Consider the following 25,227-nt stretch of genomic DNA (forward strand, 5'->3'; position numbering starts at 1 on the left):
TTCAGTGAGACAGATTATAAGGTTGTTCTTTTTAGAAATCAGACATTTGAGACGTTCCCTTTGTAGATGGCAGGTTGGATTTGACTTTTCTTTCCAATTAATCTGTCGGGGCTGAGGAGAGGCAAGAAATCAATAGGAACCTATAAGCAACAGAGAAAAATGAAATGAGATTCTTGAGCGGGGAACCTTATCTGGGATCTGTTCCCACGCCATGATTAACAACCATTCCCTTGGAATAAAGCAAGTTACAAACACTTTTGCTTCATTCATTTATTCACAGATTGGAAAACAATCCTAAAATAACACTTTTTTTTAAATATAATTTGGTCCCTCAAGGCTCAATACATTTGGATCAACAAAAGCAAAGTTGTTAAGAAAGCTCATCTTTTTTTTTTCCTTTGAGAAATTAAGCGATTTACTAACAAGCAAGGAATACAGAAATACTTCTATTTTCAAGAGATAAATCTCACAAAATCTCATCAGTTACAGCATTCTAGCATGACTCTCAAAAGTACAAAATCTCTAGGTCATACCAATGTTTCGGCTTCTGCCTTTTACCAAAGGATCAGTAACTCAAGGTAAATCTTGTACCGTAAGTCTAAGAAAACATAAGGATTTCTATACTAAAATGTTAACTCTCATGCAGACCTACACACAGCATCGATGCATTGACAGGCTACTGGTTAGTTTACAAACACCATTTACCACAGTGTCTCCAGGTACACAGCATCTGTCTAAACCTAATAAAGGACATCCATTTAGTCTAGCTCCTGTGACATTGTGCTTGTATACACAGCAATCTTTGTACACATGTACGGAAAATCACCCCGTATGGCAAATTCCTTTAGACTGTTGTGTTTGATTCAGCTCGAAGACATTCTAGTTTTATATCTGTGGGAAATGAAGCTGTATTCCACTTTCTCTGCGGAGTAATTTTTATCATCAGGGAGGCATCAGCTCCATTATATCAGAGGGGGGGATTTAATTTCCTTTCTGCTGATTAGCGCTGGCATAACCATTTTTGATTGCACAAAATTGTGCCTGAGCACATTGTGTTTCTTCATGGTGAAATAATGTGTGTCGGAGGGGAGCCTGCGTGAAGGAAAAGGAGAGATCCAAAGACAAATCACTTTCTACTCCTTATTTGAGTTCACCTTCTTTCATCTCAGTCACTGCCCTCCTAATGAGGAACGCAGCATCTGCACTTAGCCACAAGAGGAGACTCCTGTCACACTGTCAGGAGAGATCTAATCTATGCAGGCTGGGAAGGAGCATCATCACACCCAGACAAAGAGAGGCGGATAATGTTTTTCTCCCCTGATTTTCTATGCAGTGATTTCAATTTACTGCATGGTAATAGCCTCAAACAACGAGGAAGGGGAGGCAGGGGGATGAAAGGTGGAAATCCTTCTCGTTTTGATTAGTATTCAACACCATCTTCAGCAGTGGCTCCCCTCCCCGCACGTGGGAGAAACGGAAAGCCCAACAGCCCCTCTGAGATCGACGTTTTATGAGCGAGAATCAACCTGCTGCTACTGCTGAGGATGTAAAAACTAAGATCTGTGAGCAAAAGTGGGTTTTCAACATCATTCTTTGCCCACAGAACATAATCTGTTATTGGGGTTTCATTTGAGTGGCAGTAGTGGTTTGTTTTCAATCGCACAGAGGAAGCCAAAAAAGAGAAAGAAAACAAACCAAGTGGACCTAACAACAAACAACATCTTTGTTCAGCCTGGTTTTATAAGCTGGCAGGAAGTGAAGTCCTCGGCCCCCGAGGGAGGCATCTACTTCACTGTCAACTTTCTCAGGAGAAGAGGGAGAGGAGGAGAAAACAAGAATGTCAGATGCGGATAAATGAAGACTGTTCTGTGAGCCCCATGCACAAGAAAGCATGCCTTTCTTACAAATTGACAACAAATGTCTGTGAGGGCAGCCATCTTGTTTAAAAGCTGTAATGTAACTGCTCGCCTCATGTCAGTGATGCCTAAAGCACTAAGAGTCATAGTTCATGGAGATTAATGTCATCTCTGTGACTGATGAAGATCATACCCAAGTGCAAGTGGCTGTCTGGTTTGTTAAGTCCTAACCTGTCCTCTTCAGACCAGCCAATCAGTTTACATTGTCATTTCAGCAATGCATGTACCAAAATATATATTACAACTTATTCAACAGTTTTCACATAGCTTAGAAGTATTTTCAGTCAAAAACAACCAACATCATGACAAGTCAGACACTTAATGAAGACAAAAGTGACACTTTGTTAACTTTCCTGGCATTTTCTAACTGTATTATGTGTATATATCTAAACCAATGGTTCCCAACCTTTTCAGCTACCCCTTAAATCAAGTAAAGTCTAGTTTTGAATCAAAATTCACTTAACAACCTTTTCAAACAATGGGGATAAGCATCAACCAATCAGAGCTTTGTAGGCGGGATAAAGAATGGGGATGTCATCTTCCAACAATGCTAGATAACTAACTACTTTAAAAAAATAAAAAAAACATGGCCACAAGCATGGAAGAGTTTGACAAAGCTGGACAGGTTGCTGTAAACCAACTTATGGAAATAACAACTTGTCGAAATATATTTAATAAATCAATGTTTAGTGTGCCTAGAAATTGCTATCATGGCTTCCAGACTGACTTAAAATGGCCTTAACTGCTCATTGCCTAGGACAAAACCAAACAATATAAAAATAAATATAATTCAGTGTAAATATAAATAACTTAAATTATCTCAGACTTCTCTTAAGACCGCCACTGGTTAGGAACTACTGATCTAAACAGCTTGTGTGATCAGCTAGTGTATCTCACAAGACTTAATTAACATCAATGGAGTCATTTTTATCTCATGAATAGTGATAAACATACTTATTTTCCACCAATGCATGATCATGGGACCAGCTGTTGCGTCCAGATCTCTAGGTTTCTACTCATCTAATAGCACCTGGTTTCACAGTGGATCAACAAGTACAGAAGCCATGTTGGCCCTCAGCTTCACTTATTAATACTGGAGAGCAGAGACAAGAAGGCAGCAGTAGAGACAGAAACAATCAATGAACACAACTGTTACTAATAGATTTTTTTTGATAAGTTAGCTTGGCAACATTGAACATTAAATGACAGCAGATATGAAGACAGACAGACATTTCCATTGTGTGTTTATGGGTCTGGATCACACCATTCTAAACTGAGTCGGGACAAATCAAACAAAGCTGTTTCAGCAGGAGTGACGAGGAGGGCGACTGGAGCCCTGCTACACTGGGCTGTGGTCCGGAGAAGTGTGTGTGGCCGTCACCGTCACACACTCAGCGGCTGTGTCCCTGGCCCTGCGCAGGCCCATATACAGCCTCTCGCCCAGGTTAGCAGTCAGTTTGTCCGTGAGCTCTGCTGTGATGGTCTGCGGGCCGTGGCCTGGGGAGTCGGGCGCCTGAAGGAGCCAGAGCTCGTCCGGGGGATCAGGAGGGAGGTCGTGGTGCTCAACCTGCCCTCCATCTTGCTCTGAGAGGGAGAGATCACAAGGTGGTGGAGAAGAGGATGTGATTTCGGTGACACCCTGCTCCCTGTTTTTCCTGTCGGGTGTGCTGCCCGTCCTGTCGCTGGCCTCCTCGTCGGGAGCGCTGACGATGCGGGGGAGTGTGCTGTGGTAGCTCGTGTCCAGAGGGTAGTTCACACTGTCCCCCCTCCGTAGCGGGGTTCTCTGTTTTTCAAAAGAGGTCTGGAAGTACCTAACTCCCGGGTCGCTCCACTGCTTGTGCCGCTGCCACTGCTTGCGGAGGTGAATCCGTGAGCGGTGCTTCCTCTGCGGCGACTCCTGCTGGTCAAACTGAGGGTCGTGACGGAGGAACTCGTGGAAGAGGGCGTCCGTCTTCTCATCTATGCTGTAGTCTCGCCGCATCAGCATTAGTGGTTGAGGCGAAGGCGTTGCAGCCTCTCGAGGTGTGAGAATCTGACCGTACGGTAACCAGCTAAGTGAACTAGCACCTGTTTCTATGGAAACTCCTCCACTGGCACCCAACAAGCTCTCATCCTCCGGTTCCTCCTCAAAGTGGTGAGACTCAAAGCTCTCACCGATAGTGCCACTTCGCCCTGCGCTGGTAAAGTGGTGCCTTTTCTCGTGGGCTGTTCTGTCCTTCGGGCTGCTGCTGGCGCTCCCAAACAGTCGCAAGTCTTCTGGACCGCGACACGGAGCCTCTATCGACGTGTAGCCGCTGTCCATCTGCAGCAGTTTACGAGTCGATGTTTCTCCATCGCTGCTCCCTCGCTCTGAGTCTGTGCTTCCCTGTTTCCTCTTTCTTCCCTCTTTCACCTCCAACCTCTCATCAATAAACATTGAAATGTCCTCTGCCTCATCCCCTAACTCCTGGGACGGGTATCTGGGGAGCCCTCCTCTCTCTGTGCGCCCCCCCCAGAGAACACACACTCTCCACATCGCTGCAGACGGAGTTCCTGTCGTTGTTGCTGCTGTGGTCGGAGGCGGCGTATTTTTCCAGTGTTGCACGAAGGCTCCAGATGTCTTTGTAAAGGGACTGGGGTTCCTGGGGATCTGGGGGGTCCAGAGGGTCTGCACCTTCCCTTCTTGATAGGGACAGTGCTTCATCCTGGGGATCAGGGGATAGGCCAATCACCCCTGGTCCGCCATGGCTGCAGCTGGCCTCCACCATCACTTCCACCTCTACCCTGTAGTGTGCACACAGGTGTGGAGAGATAAAATGAAGATAGTAAGGAGAGAAGGAAGGGGAGAAACACACACATTCGCAAAAACAACTGTCAGTGTCGGAGCATTTGCCTGAATATCACAATCAGCTGACACATGGCTGTGTTCACAGTGCACACAATGGTTTTCATGACTTGCAATGGCTGCTGTTGCATGTCCTTAAACTGAATACTGATGCCATGCATGACCATACTTTCCTAGAAATCCCTTGCTTTCATTATAGTCAGCAGATTTAAAGAACACAAGTTATATCAGTAGCAATACAATCAACAATAATCGTCTGCAAAAAAAACACAGGAAATGCTGCTTTTGTTTAAAATAACATTTCGTAAAGGGAAATAAACATTATATAAGAAAGTACTTTAGGAAACTGGTTATTTTCGCTGCATAACCCTATATTGAGCTAAACTCCATTGCTTGAATTGCGCTCTTAAAATAACTGAATTGCAGTGACCTTTGCGGTCTTTCGACATCATGACATTATCAGATCATGTCAGCGGTGGAATGATTTCCTATGCCAAAATAAACTCTGCGTCCCGATTCTCCACTTCAATCTCTAAAAGAAATGCACTCTGGGAATCCCCTGGCTCCAAATCATTCAAGTGGTTCTTGTTTACAGGGATCTCACTACACACAGATAAGCCTGTGTTGGATTACAATTACACAGCATGTTGTGTTTGAATGTAGATTCATGTGATAACAATAACAATTTAAAACTCGCAGTTTTAAACATGATTTCCTAAATTTAAAATAGAAATATAACCTAACCTTCAATCGTTTGGATACTGATAGTTTACATTTGCACATCAACTGGCTTGTCAAAACAACCACTTTGATTTATTTTGCAATGGTGTTTTATTGAGATTATAAAGGGGACCCTTTTATGTACGGGAAAAGTGTTGAAGAATTGGGACTTAGAGCTTTATCTAACGGTGTAATATCGTTATCATAATACATTTTTCTAGCTAGGGTAAAGAAATGAGTGCAAGGCAGCAAAGCAGTGAACAGGATGAATGGCAAGGGAATTAAAGATACCTGCCGAGGGAGGGGGGTGGTGTGGAAGGAGGTGAGAGGAGGCGTGTGGTGGGGTGGCTGCTGGGACAGTAGGGGAGGTCCTGGGTGCGGGCGATGTACTGGATGAGGTCTATGTGGTGTGCGTCGTTGTCCTCCTGGTCCATGCTCTCACTGGCGGCTCGTTGACGCTGGAAATGTCTCCTCTTCGGGGAGCCTGGCTCACGACAAACATGGGGGAAGAGAGCAGTGAGTTTTACAAGTTGCGTCACAGCGGACAGGACAGAAGTGACACTTAATTCAGGAGAAAGCTTATCGAGGTTTCAGAGGGGATTTTGTGATATTTTTTTGGTCCCTTAAGTATCGTCAAAGAGGAATTGTGTGTGTATAGAATGAAGGGAATCTGCCGGTAGGATTTACTCAGGGGCTCAAATTGACTCAGAACGAGGACACTTTACGTCACTGACCCATCTGTCTTGGTCGTGTGTGTGTCTGTGTGTATATCCCAGTATTAGCGACAGAAAGGCATCGCACAGTTGATTCCTGGAGCCTCCTGCTTAACCAAGAGAGGAGCTTGCCCAAAATACAAAAACACACATATAAATAGAGAAATACATGAAAGAAATAAAACTGCCAAGTTTTTTTTTTAAGTGTTGCACTTCCCTCCTCTGGCACAGATTGTTTCTAAACATATTTTGTACACTATCAAGGATCCATTACCTCTGGTGTCCAGACTTGAGGCCCTTTGACTGCTGTCCAGCTTCCATTTCTTGATCTTGAAGTAGGGACTGGCCCCCTCCAGACTAGCATGGCGCCGCAGTTTAGTGAAGAACTGCAGCACAGGCCCCTGACTTCCTGCCGCATAAGGGGAACCCCTGCTCCTCACCAAGGCCCCTTCTCCAACACTAACACTGCTGCCTCGGCCCCGGGGCCCCGCTCCCATCATCTCGATCTGAGAGACGGAGGGAGAAACGCGTCAGAAAGAAAACCTGCCGTGACTTGTGGTGTGTGTGTAATCCCTTCTGACAGTGAAGTCCCACACAGGCTTCCTTGTTTACCCATCAAACATCACCGCTATTGGTCCTCCCTCGGGCTCCGTGACCCCATAATGTCCCTGTGGATGACTCCCTGGTTGACTGGCTCGAATAGCCGTTTGGTGTACTTTCTTGAGAAAATGCAGCACTCTACAAATTATTAACTCAACACAGTTCATTTTGACCTATGAACTGCATTTTTTCACAACACGAGCGCTAACAGGCGATTTGTATGCAGACTCACTTTTCTTGTTTTAATGACTGACAGAAGGAGATTCACTGTGTGGCCTACTTTTCTAAGACATTTCTTCAACAAAATTGTGACAAGTATTTATTACTTGATGCAATATATGTGACAGTAGTTGGAGGTAACTTACAGAGCTGGTTATTCGCCCTTTGGTGCCGAGAGCGATAGTGTTCTCACTGAAGCTGGTGTTCACCACAGAGTTCAGAGCATCTCCAGGGAGGGCACAGCTGGGATTGACACTCAGGCTGGTCAGCGCAGTTTGTGGTAGGGGGCACAGCATCGGCTGTAGGATACAAAGACAAGGACATTTCACTTTTACTCTTCATGAATACATTCTTGAACCTGCATCTCTTTTACAGAGCTCTAATGTTTTCCCCACTTGTTCAAAATCGGTACTATAAATCTATTCCCATTTTTTTCATGTTTAAGTAAATATAAATATCAAGTTGCGATCCTATCTCCAGCTGTCATCCTTGCACAGATATTCGAACACATAAATGTGAAATCAATGTGCTCAGTCTGTTGTAATGAGAGGGTCTTGATCCCTCTGTTTGGCTACACATGCACCTACATTAGGGTTGATTCATCTTCTTGCCCCGTCCCAAGTGATTGATGTTCAAATTGACCCCAGTCAAGAATAACGATGCATTAGGACTAATAGCAGGTTCGAGGCTGTCACCTGGAAGATGGAAAGTGCCGACTTAGCGACAGGGCGAGTCGTCATGGTGATGCTGTTCTCGGCCGAATCGCACTCGTGGATGGTGACTATCTTGAGGGCGGGGGGAGGGATGTGGAGGTGTGTGAGCCGTGCGTTCTTCAGGTGGTGGAAGTCGCCCTCGGTCAGAGTGTACCTGAGGAGAACAACATAGAGTTAAATTAAAGAGGACATTTTATTCAAATGTTCAGGTTGATATTAGTACTTTGTTACTTTACTGTGACATGTTTACATGCTTTAATGTTCAAAAAGCTCTTTATTTTTCTCATACTGCAGCACCTCTTTTCACCCTCTGTCTGAAACCAGAGCCCAGTCTGCTCTGATTTGTTTGGTGGCCGGCTCTGTTGTGATTGGTCAATTGCTATGAGATGGCCTGCCCCTTACAATAAGTGCATTCAACCATTAAGACAAATCTCAAAAGCAAGAATCCTGCAGGTACATTTCCTATCTATAAGCCCAACCAGATGAAGTGCTACTGCATTAGCTTCACGTAAAGCCAAATCCTTTGTAAGTGCTACATACAGAACATTATTTTTTTAGCAAAGATGCAGTCGAACAGGTGAGTTTTCAGTCTGCGACGGAATGTGTGGAGACTCTCTGTCCTGATACCAATAGGAAGCTCGAATCCATCATTTTGGAGCCAGGATATCAACGACATACAATATGTTTAAGCGCTAGCCGATAGAAGCTCAAGTGTTACATAGTGATATCACTATGTACATTAGTTAACAAAGGAGTCCAATCGAGGCATTTCATGCAGGCATTCACATGCACAGGAAAGAGAACCCCCATAAAAAGCACAATAGGGCCTTTTTAAATCCTCTTAAGATTAGCCATAAGTTGCATGCACTCTCAAGAAGTCTTAAATCATGAAGCTTATCCTTGCATAAGAGGCAAAAAGACACAGGGGGAATATCTGACTTCAGAACGATCAGAGCTAAACTGGATTCTGCATTTAGCAACACTGAATCCCTTTGAAGCATTTGCATATCATGCTCGGGGCTCTATGAGAAAAGCAGGGCAGGGAAATAATGGGAAAGGGTGACAGTTCCTTGTGCCCGTAGCATACATAATGCATTCTGAATTCATTATTAACCCGTTCCTTAACCAGCATATAAGAGAGACGGACACGGTTAAATGTGAAATTATTTGATCTCAGAAAGCAGTGGAGCTGGAGTGAATGGATATTAAAGAAGGTTATACACTGATATAAAAATAGCAAATGTGGGCTTCTGTGTATGTTGGCTTTCTAACCTGCGGCCCTTCTCCTGGGCCTTCTTGCCATGATCGAAGAGCGCAGCCTCATTGAAGGAGACGCGACGGCCCATTGTTCCCGTGGAGAGGAAGCGCTCGGTCTCCTGGTCGTGAAAGCTGGCCATTGACATGCATTCGGACTCATCCACCCTGATGGTGATTTCTACCGGAGAACAAGGGGAAAAAGACAGGGGAGGCAGACGGTTAATTAAATAGAAACACGCGTATAGGAAGATCGAGATGTCATTGTTAGTGTTCAAGACATTATTCTATTTGTATTGTAATGTTCTTAAAGTAAATGTGACTTTTATCAGCTCAACTAGTTCTCTAAGCCAGACCTAAATACCTTAACAGCATTCATGTTACCTAAAGGATGAAGCCTACTGACTGATGATCTCCTGACTTTCCCCAAGCTTCACCAGCAAGTCAACAATTTCATTCATTCAGTGAAATATTTAAACATATTCAAACAGTTCAAGGTTTCACTGGTCAAATTGACTTTTGTTTAAAGCAAAAATAATCAGAGATCTCTGCTTTGTGCTTAGTTCAAGTTAGAAAACGTTCACATGCTTAGGATAATCTAAAATGCTAAACATTACTCATGCTAATGTTAGCACATTAGCAGTAAAGCCTCACATATCTTCTACCATAGATGTACACTCCTACTCTTGTTTAGCTCACATTTTGTAGGTGAACTTCGGACCACATAATAGAAGTTTTAGTTGATATGTGACAGAATTTACAAGACTTATTTGCAGTCTGTCGTAAATGGGCGTTCCATGTGGTGATCAAGGGGTTCAGGTGTTAGGGTTAGTGTTGCATGCCATTCCTCATCACTTTCAACTGTGATATAAGGCATAATATCATACAAGAAAAACAATGTAAGCCCTGTGTCTCTACTGTAGGCTATTTTTATTATATGTACAGCACTTTGGCTCGACCAAAAATCGTTTATAAATGTGCTATATAAATAAAACTTGATTTGATTTACACTGACTATAAGTGAAGCGAAGCCTCTGATGTTTAGACACCTCTGTAGAGAGTGACTGGTAATATGACAAACTGCTGACTAAAATAAATGAAAGAAAAAAGTCTGACAAAAGCAGTTTGGTGCCAAATGGATACTTTCCTTTACTAAATCATTTGTATCTGAGATCTGAGTGCATCTACTGGTCCCAAAATGTGTTCCAGGAGCGGCACAGCTACTTAAACTCATTGGGTTGATATCGCAATATTGTAATGCAATGAACGTTACACTTTGTGCTGACGAGATACAAATATCCCTGCTTCCATCAATCCAATCCCTCAATCTCCATTACTCCTCCCTCTCTCGGTTATTTGCCTTTTTTTTATCTGCTTCCTTATCCCTCCCCCTCCCTTCCTTTCTTCCTCTTTGTCCTTTTTGCTCTTACCATGGGTGGGCAGAGACTCCTCCACGTAGGTGGTGTTGGTTTTCTCAGGGTCATCGCTGGCCCTGGGGCACACAGAAACATTCAGATCAATGCTGTGACATGATCACCACTGAAGTCTGGCTTTCATCTGTCCAACCCGACTGATGTGTGCAGCAGCCACATGTGGGGCCACAGTACAAAGCTTTGTGATCTGCTGCGTTGCTGTGGACATTTCTGTTCAATGATTGAAAATCCAGGCATAAGGACAATAAGTCTACATTTTCACCACGTTGTTTTTCTAAATGGCTGGCTGTATAATCGGGCCTAAATCATTGATAGTAACTTGATAACCTCTTGAACTGATAATGCATGGTGCTGTATTGGATTTTAAAGTTCCATTCATTTTAAGTTGCAGAGAAAAAACACACATTAAAGGTCACATTGTTAAAGGGATGAATAATGCTTCCTTCTTTAAGTATAACCACTCTTTAAACCTCCCAGTGTCAACTTCTTTGTCTCTCAATGGAAGAGTTTTTAATCCCGTACCCAGGAAGTAATTTTTGAGGCATAACAAAAGAAAGCTCTTTACAGACATTTCATCCCATCTGATTTTATTTAGCAGAGCTATGTGTCTGTGCTTGTATTTGTGACTTGAGGGATTTCTCCGTCCACCTCGATCTCTGCTTCTTCTCGTCTCTCATTTCCTCTGTTGCTTCCTCATACTGTGTGTGTATTCTCTCTGTGCACACACCTGGTTCGGTGGAGATGTGGGATTAATCACCGCCGATGGCTGCTATGAAATCTCATTACACTCATCGTTTGTACCGGTCTGCCCGATTCGCCCCTGCTCTCCGCCGGCAAGCCTCGTCTTTTCCCTGCTCAGCCTCTGAGTTTTATCTGCATCTAGTTGGTGTGCACTCATATATTCAAGTGTACTTGATGATGCGTGCTGCTGTAGTGAGGGACAAAGCATCTGGAGGGTAGCTATGTTACTGCTGAATAAACACAGATGAATCACAAATAGATGGGCATAAATATTTAATGTATTTCCAGCAAGGTGTTTTTACAACAGCCCCACAGAGGGTCCTGACACTCTAACAGCTGAGTTGCTTCATGTACTAGATGCAGCCTGTTGTCTTGGTTTAACAGCATCTCTAACTATATAGGGTTGCATCATTTGCTCTACCACTTACTGCAAAACAGCTTGAGATGATTTAATCTGTTTCGTGGATCACTGCTTTGTCTGTTAATGGAATCGTCCTGAAGATGTGTTCGGGATTCACCGTATGGAGCAAAGTGGACAGGAAGTAGTTAGCTTCATTTTAAACTGAATGAGCCCGATCTATTATGCAGGTAAACACATTCAACATAAGTGTCATGCTCTCTATAAATAGCAAATGCATATGAGCTCAGGAAGAGCAGTCTCTGTTGGTCAACTGTGTGTTTTTGTGTGTGTGTGTGTGTGTTTGCAGCACTGTAAAAAAAGCACCACCTGTACGTCCACAAAGGCAGCCTTGTTAAGCAAAGCAGGAATGGTGTGGCTATCTTTATTAGAATGTGCAGAAGCTTTTTTTTTTAATAAGTCCACTGCTCATAGGTCTTCACGGTTTGTTGCTTAGTTTTGATCCTATAACTCTTCACAAGTCACTCTAGTTAAGTGAAATCCTGAATGTTATGGATGTTTTTTTGCATCGTACCTGGTACAGAATTGGCCTCCTCTGCGGCAGGTGATGAGGAGGACAGAGATGAAGATCAACGTTCCTACCAGGAGGATGGACAGGATAACCAGGAGGAGCACGTAGCCATCCTGCTGCTCCTCAGCCTCAAATGGGATCTCCTGAAATACACAGAGGAGGGCAAAATGGATAGTTAGATTATTAGTAACATCTATTCCTTTCCTGTTATGAATAGTCCGCAGTGAAAAGGTCTATATATATATATAGGTCTATGGTACTTTATTGTACTGTACCGACGGACCTGCTAACTGGTATATTTGACTCATTACAGTCGTAGGCAGTGAAAGAGAGGTATAATAATATATTTTATTTCTATAGCGCTTTTCTTGAACCCAAATATGCTTTACAGGTATGTGATGACCTGAGCTGATTGTGTACATTAAATGCGCTGGTTCAGGGACAACCAAACACTTCCCACATAAGCACTCTACCTGCTGAAGCTTTTCGCTGATGCTTACTGCAGCAACTCTCAGTTGTCAAAGGATTATTTTCCAAAAACAGTGTAAAAATGCGACTGCCTCTCAACACAGGGTTTACGGAAAGAGTGGAGCAAACAATTTTTACATTTAACATACTGTGTGTATTTCCTATGTGGGTACTAGAACTAACTTGCTCTCTTTTTAGAAAATAAAAAACACTTCAACACAATACAATAGATAAACAAGCTCTGAATATGCCATTCCTATCGCAACATAGGAAGTGCAGCCAAGACTTAACGACATCACTGTGCAGCTGTTTTACCTTCCCAGTAACACGGTGCAGCTTAAAGGATTGATTTAGCACCACTGGCTGGTTGGCCTGCATAAAGTAAATCTATAAATGCAACAGTGAAATGAATCATTAAAGGCCAATGCTATTAACCTGTCTACAGTGTACCTGAGCTACGGCAAAGCCCTCCCAGGAAGGACAGCAGCTTAGTGAATTAACCACCCAGGGCGCACCGGTAGAGGCTCTATCTTATCTATAGTTATGATTTACAGATAGTTTTTCAAGCATGAACACGTTTCAACAGAGGAGGATATGTTGAAAGCCCTCCCTCTTTATTCATTAGAAAAAACGTTGTACAATCCATGATGTCAGCTCACACAAAAGCAGATGGAAAGACATTTCTGATAAACCCATGATTTTCACCACCTTAATATGATTTTATAAAAAGGAAATTTTTGTCAATATCATTCGGTAGGTAGCATTGTGCCTCCATCTGTACATGTGCATAACATTGAGTCCAAGGTAACATGATTTATGAAGATATAAATCAGTGAATGATAAATAAAAAGGTCAAATTAATTGTATGTATGATGAATGAAAAGTTACACCATACATTTCTCTCTGTCAACTCCGTAATCTTTTTTATTATTTTATTTAGCAGGGTCCACATTTTTAATTACACATTTTTACTTAGTGGTCCAAAATGATGCAGAGTTTATTTGTTTATTAATAAATTGCCCATTTTATGTATTTATTTCAACATTTTACAGTTGAATATTCCTTATTTATTTCATTTTTTAAATGTTTTTCCCAAGTTCCTTGATGCCCATGTATGCTACAGAACAGGTATTTGAATGGTTTAGTTCAGGGGTGTCAAACTCAATTTAATCGCGGGCCACATTCACATAAAGGTTGCACTCAAAGGGCCGGTTTTAACTATATAAATATATAATATATCAAATAATGTATTATATTACATTATTGCCTCTGAATTGGATTAATATCGGATAGGAAAATAACTTAGTAATTAACTACGTCTGAAAGCAGAAGTCCAGGGCAAACAATTGCAAGTCTCTTCAGTGTACCCATGTCACAAAACGAGATGCATTGTGGGACATGTAGTTTATGGGCAACCTGCTTCTGTAAAGTGGCATGTAACCGTATAATAAACGTATTATATTCTTTGCAAGCTCTTGCAGGGCCACATAAAATGAAGTTGCGGGCCGGATTTGGCCCCCGGGCCTTGAGTTTGAGACCCCTGGTTTAGTTGGTCATGAGGCGTGTGTTGCAGTGGGTTGACCGTTGGTGTTCGGATCAGGGGGTCACAGGTTCAAACCCCACTGCAGTCAGCGCATGTCGTTGTGTCCCTGGGCAAGACACTTCACCCCAAATTGCTCCTGTGGGAATTGCCCACAGTATTGAGTATGTAAGTCACTTTGGATAAAAGCGTCTAACAAGTGACATGTAATGTAATGAGTTGGAGGGTAGAGAACAACAGCAGGCCTTTCCCTTTTATTGGAGTAAACAATGTAATCTTTAAATATCATCACGATGACCCTTTAGCGACCCCATAGATGTTATAGTGTTATTCTGAGGACGTACAGCAAGTGTTAATGATCTCTACATTCTGACGTCACATTTGAATTTGTCTGTGAGGGGAAATTAAATTATTAATTATGTCAGGTCCAGGTCAGGATGTTCTCCATTAGCCAGTCAATTGGCCAGAAGAGAATATGAGGGGAAAGTATGGTTCTGGTGGTGAGCTGGACACAACACACACAAACACACAGACAGGAAGTTAGAGAATAAGCCAGTGGCGAAAGGCAGACTTACCGTGGAGTTTTCTGGTAGGATGTTCCAGAAGGTAGACTCATTGCTCATGGTCCAGGCCAACTAGAGAGTCCCCCTGAGAGATAACACATGCACACACACACAAACACACAGAGGAAATGACTGTTACCGGAGCTGTTTTTCAAAACACAAAGTCAGCCACCAGAGACACTGCGATCATCTGTGATAATAAATCCACACATTCACATGTCAACATAAAGCCAAACCTCTGTGAATGTACAGAATAAAGAATGCCTTCCATTATTGATGCCTGGTGTGTGGTATCACACTGTATGAAGTGATTGAAGATGCTCTTTGCTGCAGAAAAATCCTGTTGCATCTAACAGCCATGAAAGACTGCAAGACGAATCAGAAACAAAAACGTATGTACGTACGGCGTGTGCTTGTGCGCATGCTTTGAATCCCACAGAATATATATAAATCGTAGCATCTCAGCTGCAAATCATCACCCATGTAATTCCATATCAGCCTGAAGACTCTCCATCTGCCTCCCACACACACAGAGAAACACAGAACAGAGAAACAGCAGCTCTTATTAAACACTAGCTCCAGCAGTTCCACTAGCGCTGCTGCTGCTATGCGTTTGCTTTTACAGATCATGGCCATTAATACAGCTATTGCTGCAGCAAACGCCATACACACACCCTGGTTAGATCTACTCACCCAGCAGGGTAGTAGATACATGCCAGCAGCACTCAGCACTCCTTGCCTGCTTGCCAGATACTGCAGCACTCAACTTCAGCACCACAACCTGTAAGCTATTGCCGAGCTGTTTGTGGAAAGCCTGTCTAACTCCCTGCATCTAGCGTCCAAGCATGAAAACAGTTACTGGAAACACATCAGGCTGTGACCAGAATGCTTTCCCTTGCAGTACTGTACCACATCCTGCTCTTTTACCAGCCCAGCGTCTTACCCTGATGGAGGGCAGTGCGCAGCAGCAGCTCTGGATGTGTGTGTCAGGAGTCTCTTCCTCAGCTCCCTTGCTGCATCCTCAGTCACCTCAGCCCAAGCAGCACGACTGAGCCTGAGCAGCAGTGATCCCCCTCAGGGCTGGCCCCGGAGCAACAGGACGGCAAAGCTTCATGGCTGATAACAAACATACGGCAGAACGATTGGTTAATTATTCAGTTTGTGTGGATAGGTTTGCATAAGAGCTTGCATTCAACACATGCACTACACAGATCTCTGACAGGCTACTAGTTGAGTAGTGATGATCATGGAAATACTGTTTTTCATTCAAGAGAACATTTTTCTTTGAAGAATTCCTTCAACATTTGGAAAACCAAAAATACCTCACTGTATCATTTTAATGCAATAATATAGCTGATAACAAGTTAGAGATGCCTAACAGTCTTTTACCATTATTCAGTGTTGTAAAGCTTTAGGGAATATAGGAAGAAATGTGTAAGTATGAAAATATAGTCTTGACTTTTTTTTAACATTTCTTACTTCCATGCAATCCCTGAAGATTTCTATATTGATGGTTGGCTGAGCAGATGGTAATATCCCTTCATGCTTCACAACATTTCCGTATATCTATGCCAGCTGCATGACTATACTGGGTATCGTTTTCGCTTTGAGTAGCCTTTTATATTTCGTCCCACTCCCATCATACCCAAAGTACCCCCTGGAACAGAATATGAGTGCTATGGTAATTTGAGACCTTGTAATAACCTGTTTAAAATGAGAAATGCTGCACAATAAACCATGCCGTTTCTTATTTCTCGGTAGTCGATACTGCAATGTGTTTTCCTCCCGGAACAAATAATGAGCTTCGCCTCTGGCAGCTGTTTCCTCATGGAGGTTTGGGTGATACAATCTACTGCGAGAAGACAACATCTCATCACATTACGAGATGAAATGGAGCCGATAGTAAAGTTTAAAAACGGATGAAAAGCAGGTAGCCTACACTCCCAGCAGCGCAGTGAGGTTAATAAAAATGCCATCTTGATATTTCACAGGCGCCTATGATTTCCATCAGTCCGGTGACACCGACAGAGGAGGTAGCACACGGTTTGAATTGGCTGCACAAACACACACACGAGCAGGCATGAAGCAGGGGAAGCACTCACCTAAACAACCGACCGGGTTCATACAGGGGTGGAGGGCCAAAGCCAATAACGCGGAACTCTTCTGTGGACACTTTAATGTGGATTTTAAAGCTAAAAGTATTTATGAATGAAACCCCACTGCTTAAGACACACCCACCACCCCAGTCAGAGGAGCACCACGTGACGCAAGGAGAGGTAGAGCTGAGTGATGAAGGGCTTCTCCAAATTAGCCTCATGCTCAGTCAGTCACAGACAGGGTGGCTGGTTCAGGGGCGTAAGGGTGTCTCACGAATGTAAACTATGATTACAATACTATATTATTTGTGTATTTTACAGTCACTCTTGCAGAAGTGGGAAACATAGTAAAGCAGTTCATACAGTGTCTATCTGTATGTAGGTTTATTTATTTTTTAACGCCATACAAGTTTTCTCTCGTCCATGCAGTGGCATACAAAAGAGAAACCATAACTTGTTCCAATATCAAAGTATTAGATCACTATCTGTTGCCTATCTTGTATAATAACACGTGGGGTTAGCGCCATCTCCTGGTGTAAATTGTGCACTAGCTTATTAAACGAAGAAACAGTAAATGTGGTAAGAGTAGTTTGGCCAAATACATTACCCTTCCCAATGTTTCCAGACGACGGTCTTCCTCAAATGTTGGTTACTAAACGTTTTTCGATGTAAACCAAGAAATGATTGAAACCGAAACTGTTTTGTGTTTGTGCTACTCTGCAGTTCCTGAAGCCTAGTTTATCTGGAGAATAAAACAGTACTTACTTGTTTTTAATATGCTGCTAACCATATCATAAATGGCCGTCTAAACTCGAGTAGCTTCATACTATAGCTAAACTCACAAACTCATCCAAAATAACTAACCTCAGCCTGACCTTTCAAAGACTTCACTACCCTGCATCCTTTGCGCACACTGCAAAGCCTTATGGGTAGGTTACGAACGTCCTTGTCCTACCAAGCTCACACCGACTGGCTTCACGCAAGAGGATCTCTGTCATTCAGTTGAACTTGATTAAAATCCCGTTTTCAGACATGATGGCAGCACGAATTCTCCGCCGGGCTCTCCCCGTGGTGAGGCAGGCTCGCTCCTACGCCGATGTGGTTTCCACTGGCCCGCAGATGTCCTTCACTTTCGCCTCCCCGACAAAGGTAACGGCGAGGTTCCACAGGCCCTGCTAGCTACACGGCTAACTTAGTTTCACGTTGAATTGCTCCACAGTAACGTGTGAATAGGCAATGTTGTACTAATGTGTAGGGTTGTAATCATTGTTAGTATGCATGGTGTACTTCGTCTGGCATGCATGCAGACAACAGGAGCGTGCACTGTTGGTAGAGGGTTTAGCATAGCTCGCTAATGATAGCATACATAGCTGTCATTCACAGTCTTTGACCAGCAGTGTGACAAAGTAACGTTATACTTTGCGAAAAGGATACCACGCGTTTCTATAAGCTAACAGGGGATATATGTCTTTATGTTTGTCATTTTATTGTCTTAACTTTATATGACATCCATTGTGAAACCACCACTCAGCAAGAGAGGTAAATGCTGTCTAACCTTGAGATGCATTTCACATTTCTGAATTCAATCCACTGTTCCTGCAGTTTTACACATGGTTTCATGTCTAGCTTTCATTCTGCTGCGGGTCTAATTCATTCAGTCCAATCAAAAACAAACCTTTACTATCCTTCAAAATGTATGCATCATCATGTTGCATTAAAATGACTATGGATGTATCATATTACAATGGCTATTGATATGCTCTGTTCCATTTCTAATTCTGCAGTGTCCAGTCTTGACAGCTGCATATTTGATCAGACACTGATTTCAACCATTGCAGTGAACTCTATAAATGAATTGATGTCTCATCCTCTGTCTCCACTCTACAGGTGTTTTTCCAAGAAGCCAGTGTGAAACAGGTCGACGTGCCCACACTCAACGGTGTGTTCGGTATCCTTCCTGCCCACGTACCCACCCTGCAGGTGCTCCGGCCCGGCGTCGTCACAATCTTCAATGATGACGGTTCTGCTACCAAATACTTCGGTAAGATTTTACTTTCCAGCACCCAAAGAGTCCTTAACCTAATTTCTAATCTCCTGCTGGTAACATTTCTATATGTCTCTAAACACTGACCTCTATGTGTAGGAAAACAGCAAGCAACAATGCTTTGTTTTTTTACACTTAACCAAAAAGTAAACGCAAGAATAAATATCTATTGGATGCTTACAGTAGTAGATGTATGTACGCATGATTATGTTTACCTCTATGACTCTTTTTTAATTGTTTAAGTCATTAAAGGTCTAAATGATGTCAGTCATAATCAAGAGAAGCTTGTGTACTACTACTTGAACACAAAACCCCACAACTATCAGACTAGACCACACATTTAGAAATACAAATGTTTATTAATTATCCGTCTGAAAGGTGGAAACATAAGTGGTCTTCACTGTATGCAAAGCTAAGTTACTTTCAGCTGATTCTGATAGTAAATAACTCTTCCGATTCACCTGGATATGACAGTTTCTGTGTTTCAGACTCATGGATGCTGTTTTTAGGAAATGCTAACAAAAAAATAAAATGTATCTTTATTAAAATCTTGGGTTCTTCCATTTTATATGCGTCAAGGGTTAGATTAAAGAAACCCTTGAGGAGAAAATACAATGTGGAACTGAAGCAAGCCGGAGAATTAGGCAGGATTGGCTTTAAAAACACTGAAGATGACTGTATCAATCAATCAATCAATCAATGTTTCTTTATATAGCCCAATATCACAAATGTTACATTTGTCTCAGTGGTCTTCACAGTTTGTACAGAATATCAGTATGACAATACGACACCCTCTGTCCTTAGACCCTCACATCGTACAAGGAAACACTTCTGGAGAAAACCCAAAGTTTAAAAGGAAAAATGGGAGAAACCTCAGGGAGAGCAACAGAGGAGGGATCCCTCTCCCAGGACGGACAGACGTGCAATAGATGCCGTGTGTAAATTGAAAAGATAATACATTTGCAACATAGGTAGTCCAAATGTTTGGAAATGCATGTGTGTATAATAGGAAGATGAATCCACTAGGATATCCATCCAGGACTTATGATCCAGGACCACAGCCACGACTCAAGATCCTGGGCTCGCGATCCAGGACACAGGACCGCAGGATCATCCGTGACTCCGGATCCCGGCGTATATAGACACCAAAAAGAAAGACATTTGGGGAAGCTGGGTTAATCGGAACATGAGAGTACACAGGTATAGACAGAGAGAAGGAAGAAGTAAGATGTCCCCCGACAAACTAAGCCTATATCAGCAAAACTAGGGCTGAATCTAATCAGCCCTAACTATAAGCTTTATCAAAAAGGAAGGTCTTAAGCGCACTCTTAAAAACGGATAGGGTATCTGCCGCCCGAACACAAACTGGAAGCTGATTCCACAAATATGGAGCTTGATAAGAAAAGGCTCTGTTGGCATGTGTAGTAACACTGGTGTGTGTGTGTGTTCTCAGTGAGCAGTGGGTCAATAACAGTCAACGCTGATTCTTCAGTGCAACTGCTTGTGGAGGAGGCTGCTACTTTGGACCAGCTGGACATTGATGTGAGTATAATGTCAACCCCACTTTACTCGCATGTATACTAGAGCAGCAACTGCGCTTATAACGGGCAGTATGACCATATAATCATATGATAAATATAATTTCTTGAGCATATTTAACCATATGTTTATACTAAAGGATTTTATTCAGTTCACTAGCCAGAACGCATTTAAACTACCAACACTTTTCAATTTTCAATTCTAGATTTGTACTATATTGAAATCTATTTAATTATAAAAATCCTAATCTTAAATTCTACATATTCTAACAAATGTTTTTCATATCTTTGCAACTTTCATTTATTCAGCCGTCATGAGCTTATTTTTCGATATATATATTTTTTAAATGTCTACATGGTTAACCTGGGGGGAAATCACATGTTCAAAGGCAATCTAATGTCTATGACATGACATGTTATCCAATATGGTATTTTGCAATGTTTATACACAATGAAAGTTTTAATATCGGTATTGATCATAGTATGAACTGTGTAATGAGTTATAATATTCTAATACCTTTTTTTAAGGAGGTAGCCATAATTGCTAGGATCTATATTTGTATGAACACAGCATTTGCATTTGAGGACTGATTCAGAATATCACAAGGAAGCCTTCATAAAAAGCAAGACCGGTCTTTGGTAGTCATTTATTCAAACCTTAACAGGGTGTTTTTCTAGCATTATTGCCAGTACAATATGTAATTTGTTGAACCCTTTTTTTGGGAAACCAATTTAACTTATTTCCTTTGGCCTGTTGTTTTTAAATTATAAACCATTTAATACATTGTGGTTAGATCCAGGCCGTCCATTTTTCCATGTTCTGTTTAAAGTAATATTTTGAATTGCCTTTTCTCTCTTAACTTTTGCTTTACAAAACCAGCAGAGACAGAGCAGCAATTACCTTTGTACCTGTGGTGTCCTTGATTGTTTTTAATCAGCTCTTTTGTTCTGCAATTAGCTCTCAGATTTGATTTCACCGTAAAGTGGGCAAGGCAAAAGAATGAGTTTCTTTCTTGATATTATTAGGTTGGTGTATATATATGTATGTTTTTTTTTGTCTGGCACCTTTTAATAGCACAACATCAGAAAACCTACAAAAAGTACATATTTTATTCAGAGTTCCCGTTAGCCGGTAATTACCGGACTAAGACCGGCAAATCTAAATCTCTCCGGTCAAAGTGTCCGTTCAAAAATAATTTTCGTTTAGCGCAATACCACATCAGTTGCGCCATTTGCGCCATTTATGTGACAGACAAGAAGAGTCAATTCCAATGTCTAACCTGTATCTAACACCTAATGTGGAGAAAGAGATGTCCTGTGTGGGTTGATTGTGCGATGATCTGTTGGTAATGCCTCGGGGTTCCGGTGGGCATGTAAACAAATGCATAATGCTGCACTATACTTTGTGGCCTCACCCGGTTGCATAGCGACGCTTATTGTTTAGGTGTCTTTTAATAAGCAGGTAGTTATATCATTAGCTAGAACTAGCTGGATCTGATCGATATGGACATAAACGCGAGTGAAGTCTAATCTGACGGGAGAGAGAGATCAGCTGCTGCTGACGAGTCGACACGCAGCTCTGCATGATCACATGCAGTGGTGAGCGGACAAAACACACACTTCAGGTTAGAATATCACACGTAGCTATTTTAGTTACCTCTCAAACTACCGTAACTAGTTATAGATATGTTTAGTTTTACTGTCGGGTCACTCATTACTGGATCCGCGAGCTGCATGATGCTGACGGGCTGTCAGGAGAGGGAGAGCGCTCCGTTTATTATTCCCGTGTTATTGTAAGTTACTGTTCACTTTTGAATAATGTAGTTAATCTACTATAATTAGTTTGTTTAATATCGAATCATATCAATTTGTTTTAAAGCACAATAAATAACAAAGAAGACCTTTGACCGGCACTTTTCTCATTTTGTCCAGAAGATTTAAACTTTAACGGACATGTTGACCGGCGAAAACATATTCTAACGGGAACTCTGGTTTTATTGAAAATTAGAACATAAAAAGACCTTAGTGGGGCTTTTTAAATCTGTCGTGTGTGTGTGTGAGAATGTCTTCATAGAACATATAAAGTAAATTTGTCACACGTGCACATTTGGTCTGATTTTTGGGTGTCATTTCCAAAAGAGACCTCTGCTTTGTCGCATTTGGAACATGTGAAGTTATTAAAGCTGTCTTCCTGTACTTTCACTCAGAACATCTAGCAGGTATCGATAAGTGTTAACAAAATGGTGTCTTCACAACGTTGGTCCAGTGTGCCTTCTTTATGATGAGATTTGTGTGATTGGTGTATATATCCAATGTGTTGAGTGATCCATAGTTAGTGATTGTCCAACCTGGTTAGAGTCCCTGCAGAGAGATGGTCTTTGACAGAAGAGACTGTTCTTTGATCCCATAATAGATTTTCCTCATGTTGATCCTCTATGCTGATGAGTTTCTCCAAGCTGATGATTATCCATCTGATCAGCGTTGCAGTTCAATGTTGAGTCGTTGTTTAAATGTCAATCTTGTTAATGCTAGGCTGCGTTATTACGCTCTAGCCTCAGAGGTGCCTCTGACCTTGGGCAGTGCCAGTGTCACTGTCAAGTTGACTTCATCGCAGTAAATTAGTTATTTTTTCCTAAATGTCCTCCACTCTGAAGTCGAAATGCACATAGGCCCACGCTGTTAATAAGGAGGGAAAGGTCAGTCACTGCTGAGTTATAGCAGATGTGTCAAATCCCTACTGGGAGACCTTTAACTTCCAGCTATGTTTGGCATTTCTCGTGTCTAATCACTACTGTGACAAATGGAGCTTTCAGAGCAAAGAGGCAGTGGGGATATTCTCTGCCCGTCTGCAGTTTTGATTCGTCGTTGCTCAGCCTTGCCTCCCTGACCTTTTAACATGACAGTTAGCCCCCGAAAAGCTTTTTGAAAGAGTAAAGCTTTGCAGGTTGTTTAGCTGCCCATGAGTGCCTGCTTGACGCTATTTAAGACAAAGATAATACATGTGTATTTTATCATTTCCTTTTCTGTTCTGTTTCTCGTTGTTAAAAATGCTTTTCTGTACATTTTTAGGCTGCCAAGGCCAACCTGGAGCAGGCTCAGTCTGAAATGTCCGGCATTTCTGACGAGGCAGGCAGGGCAGCGGCTCAGATCAACCTAGAGGCACATGACGCCATCGTCAAGGCTCTCGCGTAGATCTGTGGTGAGACATCTCAGCTGCTGCACCATGATCTGTTCAATATTTGAATACAACAGGAACATTAATAGTATAAAAAATGTAAATACTGACAAGAAATGTGGTCATTTTTAAACTCAGTCACTGTTTCTTTCTCCCCTCTCTATAGGTAATCTTTTCTTTTTCTTTGATGGAAATAAAGGTCCATCTGTTTTGTCACGCCAGTGTCCAGAAGATTCCATGCTTGCTTTGTACAGTGGATACAATTACAAAATAAATTTATTTGGAAATACCTGCTGGCAGTGTGGAGATTTCTTTATGTGTGGCTCTCTTCTGCTTCTCTTCACATGTATGTTTGATGCACAAAGACAAGAGTCCCAGAGATTGAATCCCAGAGACTTGTGTAATTCGGAACAGACCTGTGGTGCACAAAAGCTAATTAACATGACTTATGGAAGTAACACTTTCTTTGGAAAGCTTTCCCTTTTTTTTCATTAAGCAGACTTGACATGTCGAAAAGGTTATTCAAATTGATACTTCTGTGGCGTTTTCTCGGATATGTAGTGAATGTTTCAGCCACTTGGGGGCAGCAGATATCAGCACTGTGAACCAGAACATTTCAGATAATGATTAATTTGTTCTACTTCTAGTCCAGCCCCGGTTTCAGGGAAGGTCATTTTATGTGTCATATAACCACTGCTGCTTGTGACTTTCCTTCAAGGCTTCTTTTTAAAAAAAAATGTATTTCTTTGTATCTGCTCTAATCTGGTAAAAGCTTACTCACTTTTACTGTTGAGAGCCCTCATGTGGGGTGGGAGTTATTTGGAACCCTCAGTCCGTGTGTTGATTTAAATGTGTTGGCAGTGCTTGTTTGTTGTGAGTTATGACCTCAGGCTTCTGTGACAAAGCCAGGAAAGTCATTCGTTGCCCATCCTGCGGAAAGCGCGGCCTTTCTCTTGTTTCATAACCACAGGTTTCAGCTTGGGCTCACTCCAGGAGGCACTGACCTCATTCACGTGCCAACATGAGTCTTTTAGGGTTGAGACCACAATCTGTTTATTTTGAATGTCAAAACCCTTGAGCACCATAACCAATTGTGATTACAGTGGAAGTATAAGTGTTTACACAGAAATGCTCTCATGACTGCTGATTCTATTTTATAAGCCTGCATTAAGGTCTGGCATCTCTTCCAAAACAATTAATAGTTTTTCCAGGGAGGAAACTCCAGTAATACGTGAAGACAAATAAAGGCATGTTTTATAACTGTTGAAATCTCTTTCCATTGGTCAGGCACGTGCTGAGTAGACTTGCAGTCTGTGACTTAGATCAGCATTCATTAATAAACAAATTACTTCTCATCGCCTCTCACCAGTGTTGAGTTACTGTAACGCCGTTATTTTTGGCAGTAACTAGTACTCTAACGCATTACTTTTTAAATTCAGTAACTCAGTTACCGTTACTACATGGTGCGTTACTCCGTTAGTTTTTTTTGTACTTAAGTACAGTACTTGAGTAAATGTACTTAGATACTTCCTGTGTCACATGCGGAGACGGGCTATGGGCGTGTTTGTGTTGTTTACTAACAAGACTATCATGGCGGCGGCGGAGCTCAAGTCTAGTTTCTCCACCTGGAGATATTCTCACTATTTCACTTTTGTCGAGCACAAAGAAAAGAACGTTTTAGTTAAATGTAAGTTGTGTCTTGGCGGGTCAAAGATCCTATCTACTGCCCAAACCAGTCATT

General features: G+C 42.1%; 2 protein-coding genes across 2 annotated transcripts; one reads left to right on the top strand and one right to left on the bottom strand.

The window, feature by feature from the left end:
• Positions 1-255: 255 nt before the first annotated feature.
• cbarpb (CACN subunit beta associated regulatory protein b) lies at positions 256-16,941 on the bottom strand. Its single transcript, XM_034216251.1, is given in 12 exon segments — positions 256-4,402; positions 4,404-4,679; positions 5,752-5,944; positions 6,448-6,679; positions 7,139-7,291; positions 7,688-7,859; positions 8,978-9,140; positions 10,390-10,451; positions 12,066-12,205; positions 14,646-14,718; positions 15,577-15,749; positions 16,736-16,941. Coding segments are annotated over 10 exon segments (2,586 nt in total). The 5' UTR covers positions 14,694-14,718; positions 15,577-15,749; positions 16,736-16,941; the 3' UTR covers positions 256-3,255.
• Positions 16,942-17,624: 683 nt separating this feature from the next.
• On the top strand, positions 17,625-23,775 carry atp5f1d (ATP synthase F1 subunit delta). The gene is made up of 5 exons (XM_034216252.1): positions 17,625-17,878; positions 18,617-18,770; positions 20,227-20,315; positions 23,381-23,510; positions 23,653-23,775. Exons 1-4 carry the CDS (start codon positions 17,762-17,764, stop codon positions 23,501-23,503), a joined length of 483 nt encoding a protein of 160 aa, XP_034072143.1. The 5' UTR covers positions 17,625-17,761; the 3' UTR covers positions 23,504-23,510; positions 23,653-23,775.
• Positions 23,776-25,227: the final 1,452 nt, after the last annotated feature.

Source organism: Gymnodraco acuticeps, unplaced genomic scaffold, assembly GCF_902827175.1.
Source record: "Gymnodraco acuticeps unplaced genomic scaffold, fGymAcu1.1, whole genome shotgun sequence".
NCBI classification, from domain to species: domain Eukaryota; kingdom Metazoa; phylum Chordata; class Actinopteri; order Perciformes; family Bathydraconidae; genus Gymnodraco; species Gymnodraco acuticeps.